At 36.0% G+C, this 21,011-nt stretch overlaps 1 protein-coding gene across 6 annotated transcripts in view; it reads right to left on the bottom strand.

The window, feature by feature from the left end:
* Mms22l (MMS22 like, DNA repair protein) overlaps nucleotides 1-21,011 on the bottom strand; it is a 117,402-nt gene that overhangs the window by 54,168 nt on the left and 42,223 nt on the right. For all 6 annotated transcript variants that reach the window (XM_015997925.3, XM_015997927.3, XM_042270936.2 and 3 more), the window contains exon 14: nucleotides 18,938-19,447. In XM_015997925.3, coding sequence (XP_015853411.1) covers nucleotides 18,938-19,447 — 510 coding nt within the window. The remainder of the gene's footprint in view (nucleotides 1-18,937; nucleotides 19,448-21,011) is intronic.

Below are 21,011 nucleotides of genomic sequence, written 5' to 3'. Positions count from 1 at the left end.
AGCCAGTAGCCTCTCTTTCCTAAAATAAATGTAAATACTGTATTAATAGCTACTTGAGCAGATGAAGAAAGTATTTAATATCAAAGACCATAGCTAATATGAACAGGCAGCAATTTTAACCTATTTCTTTCACTTTGATTCTTTATATTAGAAGTAGAAAAGCTGAAATACTAGTTTGAATAAAGAATTTTCTAACTTTAGTGATTCAAACTAAATGTCATAAAAGAAAATATGAGAAAATGTGTATATGCAAATTGAAATCAATCTTTATCAATCATTATTCCAATGGAAATAAATACATCCACTTTTCTAAGCAAGTCATCTGCATAATAAAATGACATCTACTTTTCTAGATGATAAACTCAGAATATTATTTAAAAGATAAGACTTTATTGGTCCATACAAAATGATGAGAAGATTAAAATAGGTTTAATTTCTGCACAAGTTTAAACTTCCATTGGGAGAAAGCGGATATTGTGGTTACTAGTAACACAGAAACAGACATGTGGCATTGCTGAACCACTAGAAACACAGTATGTGGCACTTACTATACAGAAATTCTAGAGACTACCTATCATTTTATATTAGTGGTCTTCAGCATATAGGAAATTACAGGTACTGGACAGAATCCATGGTCCAACTATTTTAGAATTCAGAAAAGAACAATGAAAGAGACACAGATTTTCAGAGGCATTAAATGGCTGCTCTTTACTACTCCATAAGCTCTACTAGTCCAAAAAGCATTTTCACATATACCATAGCTTTAGAAACATAGTTATGGGGGGGGGGGAATCAAGAAATATTTACTAAATTACAATGTACTTCCCCGTAGGAAACTAACAATTAATTAAACAATTACAACTCAAAAGTAAATAAATATACATTAGCTGTTATGTAAGTGTACATAATTTTACTACTATGATATTTATATACATAAAGCCTTCAAAGCTTAAAAAAATATTCATGTGTATGTGCTTTGCCTGTGTAAGTTTATGTGCATGCATGTGCGGGTGCCTACAGAAGCCAGAAGGTATTAGATCCCTCTGAGCTGGAGTTACAGGCATGGCTGCCAGCCACCTGATGTGTACCGACCCTGGATACTTTTCAAGAGCAGTAGACACTCCTAACTGGTAAGTCTTTTTACGAGCTTCCCTTAAAATCTGTAAGCATCAAAAAAATAATACTGAGTTATTACCAGGATAAATTTTCAGAGATATATACTTTTGAAAGCTAAAGAATTTAATAATAAAATAGCTTTCATCCCCCTAGAAACTAAAAGTTTTAACTTCCTTACTTTTTCATGTCTTCCTTCCATTTCTGCCATCACTCAATTTCAGTATGGAGCAGCAGTTGCCCCAGGTGGTGTCTATCTCCTGTTCCTTCATTATTTGTGCTGGACTCTCCATCCCCAGGAACTAGAATTTCTTGTTCTTGGTTTAATCTGTCATTTCTCCGATATGTACACCCTCTAGAAATATGCATCAGTAGAATCAAGTTAAAATAAAAAAGCAAGTGGCAGTCTTCCTGGTTCAATAATCCATATACTTTTTAAATGCATAAAGCAGTATTGTGTTGCTGTGGAATGTATTTTTTCACAATAAAATATTAAATTATCTGTGTTCAAAAGACTACGAATTTGCAGCATATTGGGGGGGGATGCTACAGTGTCAGAGAAGAGAAGAAAAATGGGTGTCAGAGAAACTGTGGAAAAGTGCATTCATAACAAAATACCACAATGACAATTTACAATAATTCTAGGTATGGAAGTAGGTAATTATTTTCATTAAAGGAACCTGCCAAAGACATCAAGAACAGTTTAGAAAACCTTCTGAATTTATATCTACATAAGGATAAGAGTCGAGCTTCTAGATAGTTCAGTGTCTCCCTTCTAATGTGTGCCAGCTATGTGATACAGCAGGATTGACTTACTGCCACATAATCACATCCATCATTTGGTACAGGGCAATCTCTGAGAAAATTCCGTAATGGATGTAGAAGTCTGAAGAAGATATCTTCAGCATCTGTCTATTATTCTATCAATCACAGTGTCTTTCGTTTATTTACATGTCTGCTTCCCTAGGTGGCAGGGCACCGAGAGCAGTAGTCTGCTTTTATATATCTGTTCTCCCAACGGGGCACTAAGTTCCATAGCAGCTATCTGATGGGCACCTGATCAAAATGAGTTGACTGAAAAGAGTAATTTCTGTTTCATGTATAATTATTCAACTAAAAGCAAAATTATCTGTTAGATACTAAGAAAAACAAGAGATCTGAGTAATAAGATAATGTGTTATGAATTTACCTAAAATATGAATAGTATTTTTTCAAGGAGTATCACTGAAGTAACTCAGAACGGAACTAAAAATCTTAAAGTAGGAAACTTTAAAATAGACTTGGGATGTGACATGCATTCCCTTCACTTCTCCGAAACCAGGGATGGACAGTGATGACAATAGTAGCAAGTGGCATTATGTACTCAGGAGCCATGCATTCTCTCTCTTATTCTTCGAGGCAGCTCTTTAGTGTGTAACTATGTTCATTTTAAAATTAGAAAAAAAAAAAGCCTTGGGGAAGTAGTATGACTTGAAGATTATGAGTGGCAGAAAAAATGCTCAAATCTGTATTTGTAACCTTTAAAAAATAAATATAATTTTTTATTATATATAGAAGACCCTTTATGACTCAAATATAATTGACATAAATAGAAATTTGTTCTACTGCTTTTTCAGATATTGGATATTTCAAGAAGTCATAAAAATAAACTACTTTAATATTCTGTTAATAAGCAGCCCACATTTTCAAGCAAATGGGATCTTGAAAAATAAAACAAGCACAAGAATGAAGGCAATTTAATATACAGCTCTTAAATGCTCACTGGATTAAGTAAATGGAAGCTTACACAATATCTTGTCTTAACATGTACGTATGTAGAGAGATGTCTTTAATATCTATCTCAGTTTGAAAAAAAATGGAGCCAGGAGTAGTGGTGCACCTTTAATCCCAGCACTTGGGAGGCAGAGGTAGGTGGATCTCTGTGAGTTTGACACCAGCCTGAAATACACAGTGAGTTCAGAACAGCCAGGGCTAAAGAGACCTTCTCAAAAACAGCAACAAAACCACCAAACAAAACAAATGCAGTTGCTAAAATTTTGTAGTATGATTTTAAGTATGATTCTCACCTGTAAGAGTTGTTGGGGGGAAAAAAAACCATAAAGTCTGTGGCTCAAAGCAGCAGCAAGAGCAGTTAAGAAGCTGGTTGTTCTTGCAGAGGATCCAAATTCAGTTCCCAGGACCCAAGTTGGGCAGATCACAAATGCCACCTGTAACTTTAAATCCAGGGCACCCAAACCCTCTTCTCGCCTCTGTGGGCACCTGCACACATGTGGCACACACAAATATACATTTTAAAAAGGTGATAATCTCCAAGGTATTGTTAGTGGTTCCCCCGGAGGAGGGCAGTATAAGAGGAAATATGACTTTGCTACTATTATTAATACACTTCTGTATTGTTTGGTATAAGATACATCAACTTTGATAATAGAAAAATATAAAGTGCAATCATTAAAATCTCTCTAGAGCATTCAGATGCCTCAAGTTCTATTACTTAATTGTCTACACAGCTAAGTGTAGCTCTCACTCTTCATCAAAGATGTTTCCCTTTGCAGCAGAGGGAGACCATAACAGAAAACCATTAACTGGCCAAAACACCAAGATCAATGGGGATTGGAGTGCTCTGCCCTTAAAAAAAAAAAAAAAAAAAAAAAAGAACCATCTGCAACACAACTCCTGCACCTAAGACTCAGGATACATCACTGAAGGTTAGAAAGACTGTTAAGAGTCACAGGACCAAGTCTGCTGTGAGACTGTCTTGTAGAAATGACTGGGAAGCTTCACCCATGATACCATAATACTGGAACAATATGGCTGCCTAAATAAGCCATAAACAATGATAACAACACAGACATGCTAATGTGCAGCTGGATAAGCTCATGGGATTCTATCCCTAGACAAAGAATTATAGGCAACCAATGACTGCTGAGATAGAACTTAGCCTTCCGAGCCTCTTAAGCCACCCTACCAAGTGGTCAGCTTGAAATGATGTATATACAAGCAATGGTAAACAGACTCAGCAGGTGTGATTTATATATTTGTGTTTATACAGACATGTAACAATAATAATTAAAGAAAAAGAAGCCATGAATTTGAAAGGAATGGGGGCACACTGCATGTGCTAGAGGGAGAAGCCGTGGGAGATCTAGAGGAATGAAAGGGAAGGGGAGAAATGAAGTAATTATATTTTAATTAAAAATTTAAAAGTTGAAGTTATGTTAAAAACTATTTTATATGACAGTTATAGAAAGAAAATAATCTCAAGAAAAATAGTTGGGTACATTAATTAACAGGTAAAGAAACAAAATTTAACTCTTGGAAATGTTAATAACTTACTGTCCCTTTTATAGTCATATCACCACATTTTCTAAAGCTTACCAATCCTATTACTAAAGTTTTCTTCTTATAAACAAACTGGAATAAGTACTATTTTAAACTTTACTCTATGCTTCCCTATGTATTAAAAAAAATTTGGCGGATGTATATAGTTATTTGTGTAAGCACATGCATATGTATTAACCTTGAGTTTAATTAAATTGTGGCTCCCAGTAATATTTTAAATTACACATAAGGTTCTATATTTTAAATTATGTAAAAATATCTTCCATATACAATCAAACAAGTCAGTGACTGTCAAAGCCTCATTTGCAATGCTTTATGAATGACACCCATGGAGTTGTATAGTAACTGCATGGTAGAAAGAGTATGCCTACACACAAGATACTTTCCACACATCTTTGCATCTAATTAATGAAAAACCAAACAAAGCATTAACCTTTTCACAAATAAGAACAGGTTTTCTCTTTCATCCCTCCAAAGCTTCCATGTCCTCTCCCTCCACCATATGCTCTCCTACTCCCTTTCAAACTCCTGGCTTCTTTTCCTGTAAAACTGCTACATGTGTATATATACACATAAAAATACAAATAACATCGGCTGAGTCTGCTTAGTGGTGCTTGCATGTACTTGACTGACCACTATGGTATGGAGATCTATGTAATAAAATGTAATTATGATATCAAAAATAATGTAAATGCCATTGGTATGGAAAGCTGTGAATGGTTATGTATATTAAAAGCCACTAATTTGGTCACATTGAATCTATTTGTGTTAAAATGCATATGAACTGGAAAAGTATGATTGTCTCTGACAAAACAAGAGTAATATTCTTATGTGACAGCTTTTCGAGTTAATCTCCATTTTCTGGATTAATACCACAAACATGAGTCCTGATACTGACTTTTTTTTTTAAAAGTCATAACTGAAAAATTAAAATTAAAGAAAGTAGTCTTACTATGAGATTTTGATGGTTTTGCTTTTTAAATAATTTAGCTTATAGGAGAAACATTTGTCTTCCATCCCACCCCTCCTTAGAGGCAGATTTATGCAGCATACTCTACATAATCAGGGCATTTTTTTACTTTGCATTTTTATCAGGTACATTTCAAACTGTGCTAACACTGTGGTTGGTAGTCTGCTGTTAAGATTCTGAAGATTACTTGTTAGTAAAGTGCTGTTATTGATAAAAATACATAATTGAGAGATCAACCCACCCACCTGAGGTCTCCTGAAAGAACAGTATTTCAGGATGGATGTAAGGGGGATCCCTACCCTGTATTTGCAGTACTTTCCTTTTATAAACCTATTAACCCTTGTTTCACTAGAATACTCTAGAACAACCAATTTCCCCAGATTGACCTTTTTACATGATTTATTGTATCAAACAGACTTTAAGTCTACCCACCACCCCACTTTTTATATTCTTCTACTAGCAGTTTTTTTGTTTTTTTGTTGTTTTTTTTTAACCACCAAAAGCACATCAGATTTCTGGAAATCAAGAGAGAAAGCCTTTTCTTCATTATCCTTTCCGGGTTTCCAGGAAAACGGCCAGTAGGAGGCAGCAATGCCTGCCTGTGGCAACAGCAGTAGCTCTGCTCTGCACAGTAGTTAGCTGCTCGCTTCATTCTTCTGTCATTATATAAGCAAGATGACACTGTTCTCTAATCCAGCCAAAGCTGATAAGTACCATCAACCTGTCACTTCCTACATTTCAAATTCTAACATCACAGCATCAAAGAGTTTTTACATTTCGATTTCTTTTGCTGGCAGCAGCCGGTAGCCTCTCATTCTCCCACGGTGTTCTAATGCTGCATTTGCACACCGGGGTTACTCCCAGACTGAATAGCAGGTCATCCCCTGCTCACTGAGCTCATCTGTGGCCCATGTGCTAGGCAATTTAGATCCAATCAGCCCTTATTTAGCTCAAGAGTAATGAGCAGCATAGTGACACAGACTTAAGCCTGACCCTCAGGACACTGCTCATCAAGCAGTAAAACTGTGACAAAATCATTCATCTTCCACCCGCTGGCAAGAAATAATACTCGCACTCACTGTATTACTTTTCAAGATAAAAAAAAAAAAAGTCCTGAATTTTCATGATGTGAGACATTAATTTGCAGAAAGCTGAATTCCCTTAAACCCCCCTGTTGCTATGAGCTCACCAGGGGGAAATAGGCCTTAGGAGACTGAAATGGAATAAAGAAAATTGCTCCAGCTTTCTTTTCATTTTAAATAAGCCTTAAATCTGACAAGAGACATCCTAAAGAGAGAAAAATATGTATCTTGTAAGGTAAAGAAGAAACAATTGAAATTAAGAGTTTCAAATGCTAGTTTCACTCCCTATTTGTTCTCAATTTTGTTAAAATGTTAATAAATAAAATTTAAAAAAGCAATTACTCACCCTTCTTTACAAGGCAGATGGGGGAAGATAAGGCAATAGCCTTATCTTAGAAACAATATGGTGGCACAAGGAAACCCGTATGCCAGAACGAAATGTGCTCAGATGCTGTCTGTAAAACCCATGTTAAAGACAACAGCTGTGGAGGGGTAACGGAAACGAGTGAGGCTAGCAGGTATACCGAAAGCATTGTTTTTTGTATATTTAAAACTATAATGAATAGTGTTTGTGATTTAGTGCCTTCTGAGGCTCTATTAATCCAAAACTAATTATGGGAATAATGAAGAGATCAGCTTCCTTCCCTCACTGATATCACACCATTGCATCAGTGAAAACAATATATCTACAGCATTTACTTGCTTTCACTGAATACTTCCCTTGTAGAACCAAGCCACAATGCCAGTGTAACTCACCAAATTTGTCTGGGTTTAGTCCATTTAATAAAGTCACAATTTTAGTTAATTTCTATTTATCCCACAATTGAAGAGCTAATTTTAGCAAACCTGTCACAAAAGGGATTCATTGGTCTTCAATATATTTATTATGACAACATGTCTTTGATTGAAGAATCAGCATGGCATGGTGCCATGTAAGTAAAGTGAAGATGTCTTCCCATGAGCTCATTGCTGACTTTCATCTAAAGTTTCAAGGATCTGGGAGGGCTAAAGCCAAAAGTGAACCTTCGAGTTCAGACAAAGAATGTGGTAATGCTTTCACCTCACCTCAACATCTTCTAATTTATTACCACTGACTCCTGAGAAAAACTCCAGTGGGTACAGAAGTACTTACAATGTCCTTTTCCCCACACACAACTGAGCAGGAACCAAGTGGCCTCTTTACAGAGTGCATTTCTTTTGCCTCTGTCTCAGTGAATGCTCTTGATCTAGTGTGTGTGTCCTTTCCTACCCTTTTCTTTTCTCTTTTCCTCTGCCACCATGAAAAGCACATTTTTTATATTTCATCCCACTTTCCCCATCATAATTTTGGTAACTTTATAAACTTTATGCAGCAGAAAACAACAACAAACCCAAAACTTCATAAAGGTTCACTTCTCTATTTCCTGAATGGACAATGTTGAAAATATCGATCTAATGTCCCATTCACATACTCACAAAATTGTAATGAACTAGGAATTGGAATCAAATATGAAATATGACCTATATTATAACTAGACATTTCAAAAGCAAAGCAACTGTAAAATACCCAAGACTAATAATGGAGAAGAAATCATGAAGCTTTCATGTTTTTTCTTGGAAAGGATACAGACTCTAAATTTCACATCTGATCCCTGTTGCCATCCTGTTTTCTTACATTGTACTTGAGTAACCAGGCTAAATTACATTTAACAGATTATTTTCTTTATTCTATTTTTTCAGTACTCTTCTCCAAGTATCTTGCTTCTCATCCAAACCCAACACAAACCATTTCTACTTTTAGGATGAACAGTTCTTTAGACTCAGCTTCAAAGGGGTAGTTCTCAAACATTTCAAAGGCAAAGTAAGAAGAGCCCCCTTACTCTACCTGCTTCCTTATGTCAGTATTAGAATAGTCTGATGATACTTACTGAATTGGAAAACAAAAATAAAAATGATCACAAAAAAACTTGGCTGCATACAATAAGCATGGTGAGCTTTGCTTTTCAACAGCACCAAAACCTTTCAATGTATTAGGAAGAATGTATTTTCTAGAATCTTTTGGAAGTCCTTTCTGCTCATAGATGTTTAGGCGGCAAACAGAGGAATTTTAGATTTCTACATTAAACCCACATCCTAACTATACCAACATTAATGTCTGCTTTCCTGTAGATACTGACAAGATCTGTTACATAAACAGGAAATACTAAGAAATATAAACGATTACCTATTAAAATGGTGACAAATATAACAATATAAATGGTTATGATTAAATAAACACCTAAGTTTCTAACTCCTATCAGTCTATCATTCATATAATAATCAACAAATATTATATAGATTTCATCTGACTGTGATTTCAGCACATCAAAAGTATTACTTGAATTTGTTAAATACTTTTTAGCATTAATGTATGTCCTCTGCAGAAAAATAATTATACCATAAAGTTGAAAGCAAAAATGACATCAGAGCAATTCAAATGAAACAGATTTACATACACAGGTAAGTGTACATTTCAGAGACACATGAATGAAGGATAACACTGTTCACACAATAATAAAAAAAATAAAATCATCACATATTGCATGTATGAAGAGATTATTACAACCCTTGTTTTAGATAGGTATAAGACATAAGTCAGTACTGTCCAACCACTTTTCTGTCATTTTAAGAAAAGATTTTAGCCGGGCGGTGGTGGCACACGCCTTTAATCCCAGCACTCGGGAGGCAGAGGCAGGCGGATCTCTGTGAGTTTGAGGCCAGCCTGGTCTCCAAAGAGAGTTCCAGGAAAGGCGCAAAGCTACACAGAGAAACCCTGTCTCGAAAAACCAAAAAAAAAAAAAAAAAAAAAAAAAGAAAAGATTTTATATGTATGAGTGTTATGCCTGTACATGCCTGGTGCTCACAGAGGTCAGAAGAAAGTGTCAGATCCTCTGGAACTGAGTTAGGTATGGTTTTGAACCATGTTTATTCTGGGAACCCATCCCAGGTCCTCTGGAAGAGCAACAAGTATGCTTAACCATTGAGCCATCTCTGCAGCCCCGTTTTTCTGCTCTTAGCTGCAGTAACTACTGCCCAGAAGTCCTTTCCTAAGACTGTATTGTTAATAAGAGTGGAGAGGGTTTATGAACGGTTAAGCCCTCAATTTTATAGTATGTACTCCCTGCAGCAACTATCAAGCATGCCAGAATTTTCACAAACAGAAGCAATAGGCACACATCTGTTGCCTGCCTGGAATACTGACTGGTACCTTCCATACATAAGACTCTCTGACTCCCATCTACAGCTCACATGTACTGATTTGTAAAATCACCTTTCCATTACCCTCAAATCCCTCTAAATGGCTTATTTTCCTCCTGTCTCTGCTGTCCTGCCTATATGCCCCTCATGAGACGCATTGCCTATTCCTGACTTCCAGTTCTAACAATTACATTCTTGGATTTAATCCTTTCAAAAGCGTGCTTCTCACATGGTGTCATCTGGTTCAGTGCATATTCATTCCATTGTCTTGGCCATGTTTTGGTCTAAACATTCAACAAGTTTTGATAGAAAAATATATGCAAAAATAGTTTCAACTGATTAAATAAAGGGGGATTCACAAAAAGACTGGATGTCAGGAAAGCCAGATTGTAGATAGCTTTGAAGACCACAAGAGATATATTCATTCTCCTTCTATGCCCACCAGAGTATCACTAAGGTTAAAATCATACAAGCAGACTCCTTCAAGAAGGTAAGGGCAACAAGAGAATAGAAAATATAAGCTACAACAACAAAACACAGGTCTTTATCAAAATTATAAGCTTTTATACTACAAAGGACAACAGCAAGAAAGTCAATCCAAAGGAGAAAATATTTGTAGATCATACATTTCATGGGTCTTATATGTAGACTATACAAACAGCTCATATAACTCAATAACAAAATATTTTAAAATGAGCAAAAGGTCATTTTAATCCAAAATCCATATATTTATCCAAAGATATAACAGTAATAATCACACGAAAAAATGTCCAGCATCATTAGTTTCCGGAGAACTGCAGACAGCATCACAGTGAGACGGCACCTAACAACCACCAGGATCACAATAGAAAAGTCATGTAGCAACTGTGATCTGTTGGTGTTATGACACATCTTATTCATATGGAAGGAAGAAATATGAAATGGTATACTTTTGCATTTTTTCATAAAGTTAAGCAGCATGATTCAACAATTCTACTTTTATACATCTACTCAAAAGAAATAACTATTTAATGTAGATGTAACCAACCATCTTATTAAATAAGAAACACAGAACCAATGCAAAAAAGAAAGCCAAGAGATCAGAGCTAAGAGCCTTACCCGCCTGCTGCAGCTAGCCCCTTCAGCCAAGAGACATCTCCCCGAAAGAGAGCTACTTCCTGTCTGTCTTTATATAGACTTTCTGTTCTGCCTTCTCGTTGGTTGTAAAACCAACTACACGACTGCCTCGTCACAGACCTCAAGGTCTATGGTTGGTATTGAGATTAAAGGCGTGTTTCTCCAATGCTGGCTGCATCCTTGAACACACAGAGATCTACCTAGCTCTGTCTACCAAGTGCTGGGATTAAAGGCGTGCACCACCAACGCCCAGCTTTTGCTATGGCTATAATATAGCTCTGACCCCCGGGAAACTTTATTTATTAACATACAATTAAAATCACATTTCAGTACAAATAAAATATCACTATAATTTAATCCTTCATTTATAAACCTCTGACAATAAAGATATGGGTATATAACATTTTTTTCCTTACATAATCTTTTATTCTGATGCAGGAAAATGCATTATCTGTACAGCAAACCTCATTGACAATTCAACAAATGATCCAGACATTAATACCTATATATGAAAAAATAATGTATTTCAGCAAAATTTACAAAAAAGTAAGCAAATATTGCTAAGCTTATAGAATGTAGTTTGTGTTACTACATGAATTTAAAAAACATGTACGTCAAATATACTGTAGAATTCTAGTACCATAAAGTATCTATATGGTCAAAATACTAATTTATAGTATTTATAACAGCTGCGAGAGGTATGAAATAATGACATAAAAATGTATTTATGTGGTTTATATTTTGTAAATTCACTAAATACTAACTAATTTTATATTACATTCCCTCTGAGATACCTGTGCCACTTCTGAAGCAACCAAAGCTGCCAGGCAGATGGCTCACTTGAGTAAGCTACATATCTTGACTTAATTTCTCACAGACTGGCAATATATTTCCCTGTGGAACATTCTTCTGTGCCCTCCCCCAAATTATTACAATACTACCCTTAAATTTACATAGAGGCATTTGGGCCAATTGGAATATAAGCAAACAAAAAATGACTTAGTTTATTTTAAAAGTTCTACCTAAGCAGATTTACTTGCAGTAAACTATTTTTCAGTAATTACAGCTGCAGTCCATCCTCAGGAATAGAACATGCAATAAATGATAAGAAGCCTGCACACTATCCAGAGTGTTCATCCTACTTCCCCTGAAATAGCATGCACAGTATACGGCATAGCAGACCCTCAGGAGAGTACCTCCTCTTGTGCTACCAACTTTCTGAATCAGGCAGCGCCAGTTTTCTGCTCAAAGCAAAGAAAAAGAAAACTTTTGCTTATAATAAATGTTATCACACCAGTAAAAGTATTAAGCATGGAAAAATAACAAGTATATATCTGAATTCGCATGTGTGGGTGACACACACACACACACACACCCCTTCCTCCTCTAATACCAAGACAGTTAAACAACAAACAGATGACCTCTAACCTCATGGGGAGAAGTGGGGAAAGGGGGACTTAAAAGTAAGTCTATTTTCAAAATGTATTTTCAGGCCAGGGAAAAAAGGCTTAATCTTCTAGGGAGTTATACACAAACCATATAACAAAAACTGTAATCACCTCTTTTGAGCTATATACTTTAGTCTCAACATTTAGCATTGTAGGCAAACTCTCTAATACCTTTACACTTTGAAACTAGGCTCTTGTTTAATACAAAATAGGATGTCAGCTGATCAATATCCATTTGGCTTAAATTCGTTAAGTCCACAACTTCCCTTAAGTGTTAGAACAAACAAGTACAAAGCCTAAAAATTTATTGTTTCTTTTTTAACTCAAAATGATATTTGTAGGTGCCAAAAGGCATTTTGAAACCACTCACCCTTACATCAGTAAAAATGAAAAAGGGGGATGGGGAGGAGGAACAATCCCATGAGGCGTTATGTGTCAAGTTTTTGCCCAGAGCTAATTTTCATAGCTATGTTATAAAAACCTGAAAATAGAGGTTTATAATGGAAATGCTGGCAGACCCTTAACTATAGCAGGCCGAATGGATATAATTAAAGAAAAGCTTTCAGCTATACCTACTCACAAATGAAAGGCTGCCATTTTTATATTAACCTCAAATAACAGCAAGAGAAAACTAGAAATGTGATCATAAAGGAAATGTAAAATACTAAGATGACCGATGGAACTATTTGACTTTTAGAGTTAAACGGAGGCATTTAGTTAACATAACCAAGTCAGTATTTTTGCAATGCTACTTAATCAGCAATAAAGATTGCTCTGGTGAGCCATCAGCTTCAGTTAGCAGAAAGTGGCATATGAAGTTATTATTGCTTAACAGCCTAGAGGGAGCTGCTTCTCCCTTTAATCAGTAATCTTAATTCTATAATTTCTGTCATAGTTATTAAAGTTACCTAGTCAACACACATACACACACACACACACACACACACACACACACACACACCCTGCACACACATTTATGCAAGGGCTGGTACCTTATTCCCATCTGAATTTGAAAACAGAGGAGATTGTTAAAGTAAAGTACTTCATCCTTTCCCTTGGCCAGGGATGCAGCCAAGAATAAATATCATCAATCTATGTAATCCATCTTCCTTACCTAAATCAAAAGTCAAAGAATTTAGGTTTGTTCTCAGCTCTAAAGCAGGAAGAGCAGGTGCCTATTCTCTAATTTTTAAAAACTATCCAAAATGTTCTGAGCTTTTCTATAGTATTTTTAGTAGACAGAGTAATTCAAGTACGGCTACAAAATGTTCTTCAACAAAATTATAAACTTTGTATTAAGAAATCAGGAACAAATCAGGAACATGTTCAGATAACCAAAGGACTTTTAAAAAACATGCCCTGTCCTTTCTTTTTTTAAAGTAAACAATTACACATGATTTGGGGAACTTACACCAAATATTCCAAAGAAAATGCTTGTCTACACTGCCAATATTGATCTTGAAAGTGTTAAAATGAAAATATCCACGTCACAGTCTTTTATATATGCTGTGATTAGTTTAATTGCAGATGTGCACAAATTACTATCCAGGATTTAGAAATGTACAAATTAACAGACCTACAGTGTAACAGCAGTATGGCCACCCTGTTCACCCACTAACCTCAGACTCCTTTCAAAGCTCTTCCATTTCTGACATGAGTTTTATATGATTTTTAAGTTCTTTATGGCATTTGTTTTCAGTTACAGTTCTAAGACAGTGGTTAAGAGTGCTTCCCAGAGGGTCCAAGCTCACAACTGCCTGTTAGCTCCAGCTCAGGCCTCTGTTAAATGTGTGTTCATGTGTACATACACATATTCTTTTTAAAAAGGAATTTTACAAAAAAAAGTAAAAAAAAAATGTTTATGAGAAATTAATTGTTACCAATGAAGACATCTATGTCTTTTTCATAGGCTGGTCTAAAAAGTAAACAGCATACATATGCACACACATACAGACAGGCACACACCTTGCTCCAGAGTACAGCAAACCTACAACTCAATCCAGAACCAGTGAAGAACAATTACTATCATCAATGTAACTCTGCTTCACCTCATCTATAATCCATACTGTGTTTGGGTTTGCTTTTTCCCTGCATCCCTTACAGTCTTCTCTGGGTTGCACAACAGTACTCCCAGTTAAAAGACATTAACAGCTCTGCCCATGACCTTGGGCAAGGCCTGAAGGAGGTGGTGCTTCTTGCCTTTGTAGGTGACCTCTTAAAAGGTAAGGGAGAAGGTCACAGGGTCCTGTTCTGTATTTGTTGAGTATATTTCCTCAATTTACCCTAATAAATTTCCCTAACACTCCTTAACCAGACTCTTGTGGGTTTATCACATTAATAAGGTACTTTTTTTTTTTTTTTTTTTTTGGTTTTTTGAGACAGGGTTTCTCTGTGTAGCTTTGCGCCTTTCCTGGGACTCACTTGATAGCCCAGGCTGGCCTCGAACTCACAGAGATCCGCCTGCCTCTGCCTCCCGAGTGCTGGGATTAAAGGCGTGCGCCACCACCGCCCGGCTAATAAGGTACTTTTAAAGTAGTATTTTTATAACTTTTAAAATAGTTTGGCTTTAATGCTAAAATAATTTACTCATTTCAATTTTAAAGAACAGAATTTTTTTTTTGGTCACAAAAATGAAATTGAGGTTTTTGATGTGACCCCCAATAAGTCAGACAAATGTTTTGTTAAACTTTACATGTCTCCATGCTTCACTTTACTGATTCATAAACTGCAAAATTATTAAAACAAGAGAATCGAATGTCTCCAATAAGCAGCTATTCTTTATTCAGTAGCCAAAAAAATAAATAAGATGTATACACACAATGGTAATTTCAGGTTTGCATACAATATACAGATTTTCCTTATGAAAGTACTTTCCATTGCTAAACAATACACAAGTGATGCCATTAGTTTGGCTGTGTGAGTATGGGAATACAGCATAAGAAGACAGCTAGTGCAGTGCAAGAAACCAGTCTTCATTCTGAAATTTAATAGGATAAACATGTCTGTAATCCCATTTTTATCTATAAATAGAAATGGAAGAGTTAATAAAGAAGATAGTGTTTGTAAATTGGAAATCTTTAAAAGATACAGGAATTATTTTGTATTCCTATTACTTTATGATTTTATGGCTTATTTGTATGAGTATTTTGCCTGCATATATGTCTGTGTACCATGTATGTCAGAAGAGAGCATCTGATCACTTGGACTGTAGTTACAGATGGTTGTGAGCCAACATGTGGATGCTGGAAATCGAATCCAGGTCCTCTCCAAGGCAACAAGTACTCTTAACTGCTAAGAAATCTCTCCAGCCTACCCAATGTACTTTTACAGAATTACCAAGAAAAATTTCAGTAAGGAGATTTAAACAAATGTTAATGGATAACTATCAAGTAGAGAAAAGAAAAATCTTTTAAAAAATTTTTAGCTTTCTGCAAATTTCATTTTTGAAGTCTCTCCAAACTTCAAAGTAAGCTTTGTTTCCCTTCTTTTGTGTTTCCTCTAAATTCAGAGTTTTATTTCTATCTTAGAAACATTTTCTATGCAATTTTCTACAGTGATATAAATATGAAAATGAAGAAAACTCAGTAATATCCATTCACATATAAAACACTCACATAGCAACTCAGTCTTGGAAGTTAATTTGCAAATACACTTCTTCAAGTACACAGATACATGCATATATAAAAAGGTTGAATAAAAAGTGCTATGATAATAACACAGCATGGTAAATATAAATTTCATCATAGGGACAGACAAATAAAGCATGCTACATCTCTATAATGAAACACTAAGTAGTCTTTAAAAAGAATTAGGTAGGTCTCCACACACCAACATTAAAAGTTGCCCAGAAAGTACTATTCAAAGAGAAAAAAGGAAGTTTTTAAACAAAGATCATAAATGCTTCAAATGTGTAACTAGCAGAAACCCCCTGAAACGTCCTGAGGAATCAGAACTAGAGCAGTGCTCCGCAGCCTCAGTACTGCTGAGCTCTGCTGTGGGATTTTCTTGGTGAACTGCTAGAACTTTAGTAGCATGGCGGCCTCTACCCACTAAATGTGAGTGGAACTTCCTAGCTGTGATAACTAAAAATGTTTGCAGACATTACCAAATATCCCCTGAAGGACAAACTCATTCCTAGTTGAGAACCACTTAACTAGAGTAAAGGAGACTTAACACATTTTACCACAACCTGTTCACAATGTAAAGATAATTTCTACAACACAAGTAAAATTGCTAGGGTAAGAGTATTTACAGGTTACGAACCTTTGCTTAAAAACTATGTAAAGCCAGGCACAGCGGCACACACCTGTCATCCCGGCACTTGGAAATTTCCGAGTTAGAGGAATAAAATGATGATCCAGGCCAGCCTCAGTTACATAATAAGTTTGAGGTCATTCCAGCCTAGACTCTGTCTTAATCTCTCAAAATACCTCCCTCAAATCTATTCAAAATAAAATTATTTAGGATTAAAAGGTACTTAGTCATCTCAAACAAAAAAGCAGAAAAATAAATTGATTATGCTACTTCTTTTTTTGACTGCTTCTTCAAGATGCTGCACAACTCTTCCCTTCCTTCTTACTCCTATGTTTTTAAATCTTACAAGGACAGCAGTTCCCAATTACCAATACAGTTCAGAATAGTCTCCTCCTCTTGTTTGTTTGTTTGTTTTTTACATTAGACAAGCATATTTAGACAAACTAAAACTAGAATGAGAAAGAATTTTCCAGTCAAGCTAGAAAGCACAGGGAAATGCCACTCACTATTTATTAAAAAAATGAATAAATAAAATGAAATTATTCTTTGCAAGATAAAACAAAATCTATTTAATATATTCTGCGACCCCAAAAACATTTTTATGCAAAGATCCATAATTAAAGGTTTTTATTATGAAAATGGTTATTAATTTACTTATCTGTCTATCCACACATCAAAGTATCTGAAAATATTTTAACATTCTTGCTTGAATATTCTTAACTGAGGTGAGGAAATAACTACTGATGAAAACCTCTGGTTAGGCACAAACATATAAAAACTAGTGGCAATTAAAAACTTAGATAAATCAGGATAAAGAAAATCAAGGAAGCTACAAACTGGTATTGCATGTTTGAATTTTTTTTTGTTTTTGTTTTTGTTTTGTTTTGTTTTGTTTTGCGAGACAGGGTTTCTCTGTGTAGCTTTGCGCCTTTCCTAGAACTCACTTGGTAGCCCAGGCTGGCCTCGAACTCACAGAGATCCACCTGCCTCTGCCTGCCGAGTGCTGGGATTAAAGGCGTGCACCACCACTGCCCAGCTGCATGTTTGAATTTTTTTAAACTGACCTTCTAAGAGTAATATTAGGAAGAAGGCAGTTTCTACACTATCTGCAAATACGACCTCAAATAAAATTATACATATTAATTAGGTGAATTTCTATTTATTTGTTTGGGGATATGTGCACATGTGAGTGCAGGTGCCAGAGATGTCCAGAAGAGGGTATAAGAGCCCCTGGAGCTGTGCTTACAATTGTCTCTAGTCCTCTGCAAAAGTAGTGCTCTCAACTAAGCCATCTCTCTAGCCCCTAAAACCATATTTCTACATACAAGTGCTAGCCAACTTTTCAGCAACAGTGACCACACAGTGATAAATTTAACTTATTGAGAACACATGCTCAGCTGAGCGTGGTGGCTCACGCCTTTAATCGCAGCACTTGGGAGACAGAGGCAAGCGTATCTCTGAGTTTGAGGCCAGCCTGGTCTACAGAGCAAGTTCCAGGACAGCCAGAGATACACAGAGAAATACTGTCTTGAAAAACCAAAAATAAAACAAACAAACAAAAAAAAAAAAGACACATACAACAACAACAACCCCCCCCCCGCATACTCTAAAAGTAAAACTTACAAAATGATATAAATGCAATAAATATTAAAACTTTAGTTTGTATCCATCATTAAGTTGTGTTCTGAGTATATCTGTAAATTAATATATCTGGGCAATTTGCATGGACCTAGAAACATAAGCCTTGTGTAAGTTATTTCTATTGAAAAACAACATGTTAATTTCAGAATATGCACTCAGAAGGAAATATTTGAGGCAGTTTTGAGACTACAAATAATTCTTTCAGCTACAACTTAAAGACATTGTTTAAAAAAAAAGTACAATGTGGGAGGTAGAGAGATGGCTAGGAGGTAAAAGTCTTTACTGTGCAAACCCAATAATCTGAATTTGATCCCCAGATTCTCTAGTGGAAGGACTGCTGACCTCCCATATATATGCCACAGAATGTGCATGCTTCCTCATCCACTCTCTCTCAATAATAATAATAATAAATATTAAATTAAATAGTACACTATAGCACAAGCCTCTCTATGGGACCAAAATTCCACAGGCTTCTATAAAAATCACTCAAGGTCTTGCTCAGACTAGCACACCTCTTTTGGTAATGAAAAACTTTTCAGAGAGGCGATACGGAAGGGAGGTCTAAATGTAAGGCTTTAGAATCACACCAGGGCTGCTCTCAGTTCCCTTTCATTGCATGTGTCTCATAAAAGCTTTCTTGAAAAGAACTACTGTTTGAAAACTAATGATTTATGGCAATGTAGTAGAAAAATAAGTTTTTTCATCTACACTTGCATGTAGGTATGTGAAGCTTATCAGCACTCTGTTAGAAAACATACCTGATTCTGGCCAGAACAGCTTGCAGAAAGCTCAGCACTGTCCTAAGTTCACATTCCCGACAGGCTCGCAGTAACATGCTAAATCCATCATTGAGAAGATGCTCATAAGAAGGATATAAGCAACAGCTGGTCTCAAATACTTCTTGAACGCCATCAATATAGATGGAAAGAAGAGTCCATAGAGTATGTCTCTGCACCATTTCATCATTCTTAGATACCAAGAATTCCTTAGCTTTCTCTTGAAACTCACATGACAATTTCTCAGCCCAAACACCGATGTCCAGATTTTTCTGTGCATACATCAGGAGGAATGCCATCTGACCCTTCCAAACAAGGGCTCTATGAGATGCTGTGGAGGCAGGCCTGAGGAAACGAAGGAGCTCTAAAACATGGCTTGCTACATCTTCTATCTCTGCAACAGCTGCTAACAGTAGGAAAAGGTTGAAAAAATTCTGGAGGCCAACTTCAGTTAGTTCTTCCATCCTTTTTTGATGAAATTTAGAATATATTCTATAAAACATGAAAATTAGTATGATTATTTCACTAACTAGAACCTACCATTTAAAAATACTTTCCTCCAATATTCATAGCACAGTATTATTATAAGTTACACCTAACTTTATGTGTGTGGTGCATGCATGTGCTCATGCATATGGGCACACGTGTATACAGTTGCTTGTTCTCACATACAAATGGAGGCCTGAGGTAAGCATCAGGTGCTTTCCTCAATTGGACCCCACTTTGAGACAGTGCCTCTCATTGAAAAGTTTATATTTTCTGCTAGTCTAGCTAGCCAGCTCGCCCCAGGATCCACTGTATGTACTACCTCTCAAGGGCTAAGACTGTGTCAGCCTCTGCATCTACCCAGTATTCAACAGATGCCAGAGAGTCTAACTCCTATCCTTTATCCATTGAGCCTCTTCACCTTGATGTTGCCCTGTCACTGTTTCTACTTCTCGCTGCCCACTGACAGAGCAAACTATCATAGATTCAGCTTTTCCCAAAAACAGTAGAAATGCTCTTTTCCTATGATACATAGCTTTTCTGTTTGATTTCCATCATTTCCTTACTTCCTGGCAAATAAGACAGAATATATGTATGCTATATATGTAGCTTGGATTTCAAAATGTCCACAAAGGTCTGAGTTTGTTCAGTAGTAAAGTGCACTAAGGTAGTTGCATCTTAAGGAGAGAAGCTAAGAGGAATTGGGGCACTGACTGAGACACCAGCCTCTTGTCACTCTTTAATCTCTGTTCCCTGACAACAAAGTAAATGGTTTGGGCTCTGCCATGTAATCTCAGTAGGATGTGTTGTCTCGACCAAAGCAACAGAGTTAATGGATCATGGACTGAAACTCTAAAACCAAGAGCCAAAACAAACCTTTCCTATTTAAAAAACAATTCCCTCAGGCACTTGTCACAGCAACAGAAATCTAAGATACACACTCTTTTAAATACACTTCCATACGCTCTTACAGAAATTTTAACAGAACAATATTTCAGAACTTTTCTTAAGTATTTTCCCTCCACCCTTCAGAAAAAGTGGGTTTTATTTTGTACCTTAGGAAAATTCAAGGAGGTGGGTTATTTTTACCCACGTTAAAAAAAATTATGAGTGCTCAAATATCTAAGCCAGCCATTAAGAAATGTAATCTTTTACCAAAGCTACTTAATATAACCTAATAGCTTATATACATTTCCCTCAACACTCAGGGGCTTAGAATTAGAAAGTAATTCATCCTGACTTCCTACTCATGGATTGCTAAAGTTTTGTAGTTTCTCTACTTGGTTGTTAAGGACATAAGATAATTAAAGCACACAGAGATTGAGTGTTCATTTACAATGTAACTACATAAGAGCTAATGTGCTCCACAAAGTAAAAACCTTTTCCCCTACTATCCCCACTATAGTGATTAATACATAGAACTAGCCTATTAATGTTACCAAGTGAATTACAATAATTCCTAATTAATGGAGTTATGAGTATTAAGACTTTCATAGAAATATATAAGTTTGAGAAGTCTTGCTGGTCCTGAACTCGATGTATCTAAGGATGACCTTGAGCTAACAATTCT

Source organism: Peromyscus maniculatus, chromosome 2 (assembly GCF_049852395.1).
Source record: "Peromyscus maniculatus bairdii isolate BWxNUB_F1_BW_parent chromosome 2, HU_Pman_BW_mat_3.1, whole genome shotgun sequence".
Lineage (NCBI taxonomy): Eukaryota > Metazoa > Chordata > Mammalia > Rodentia > Cricetidae > Peromyscus > Peromyscus maniculatus.
Note: the sequence above shows the minus strand (reverse complement) of the source record. Positions and strands in the feature narration are given on the sequence as shown.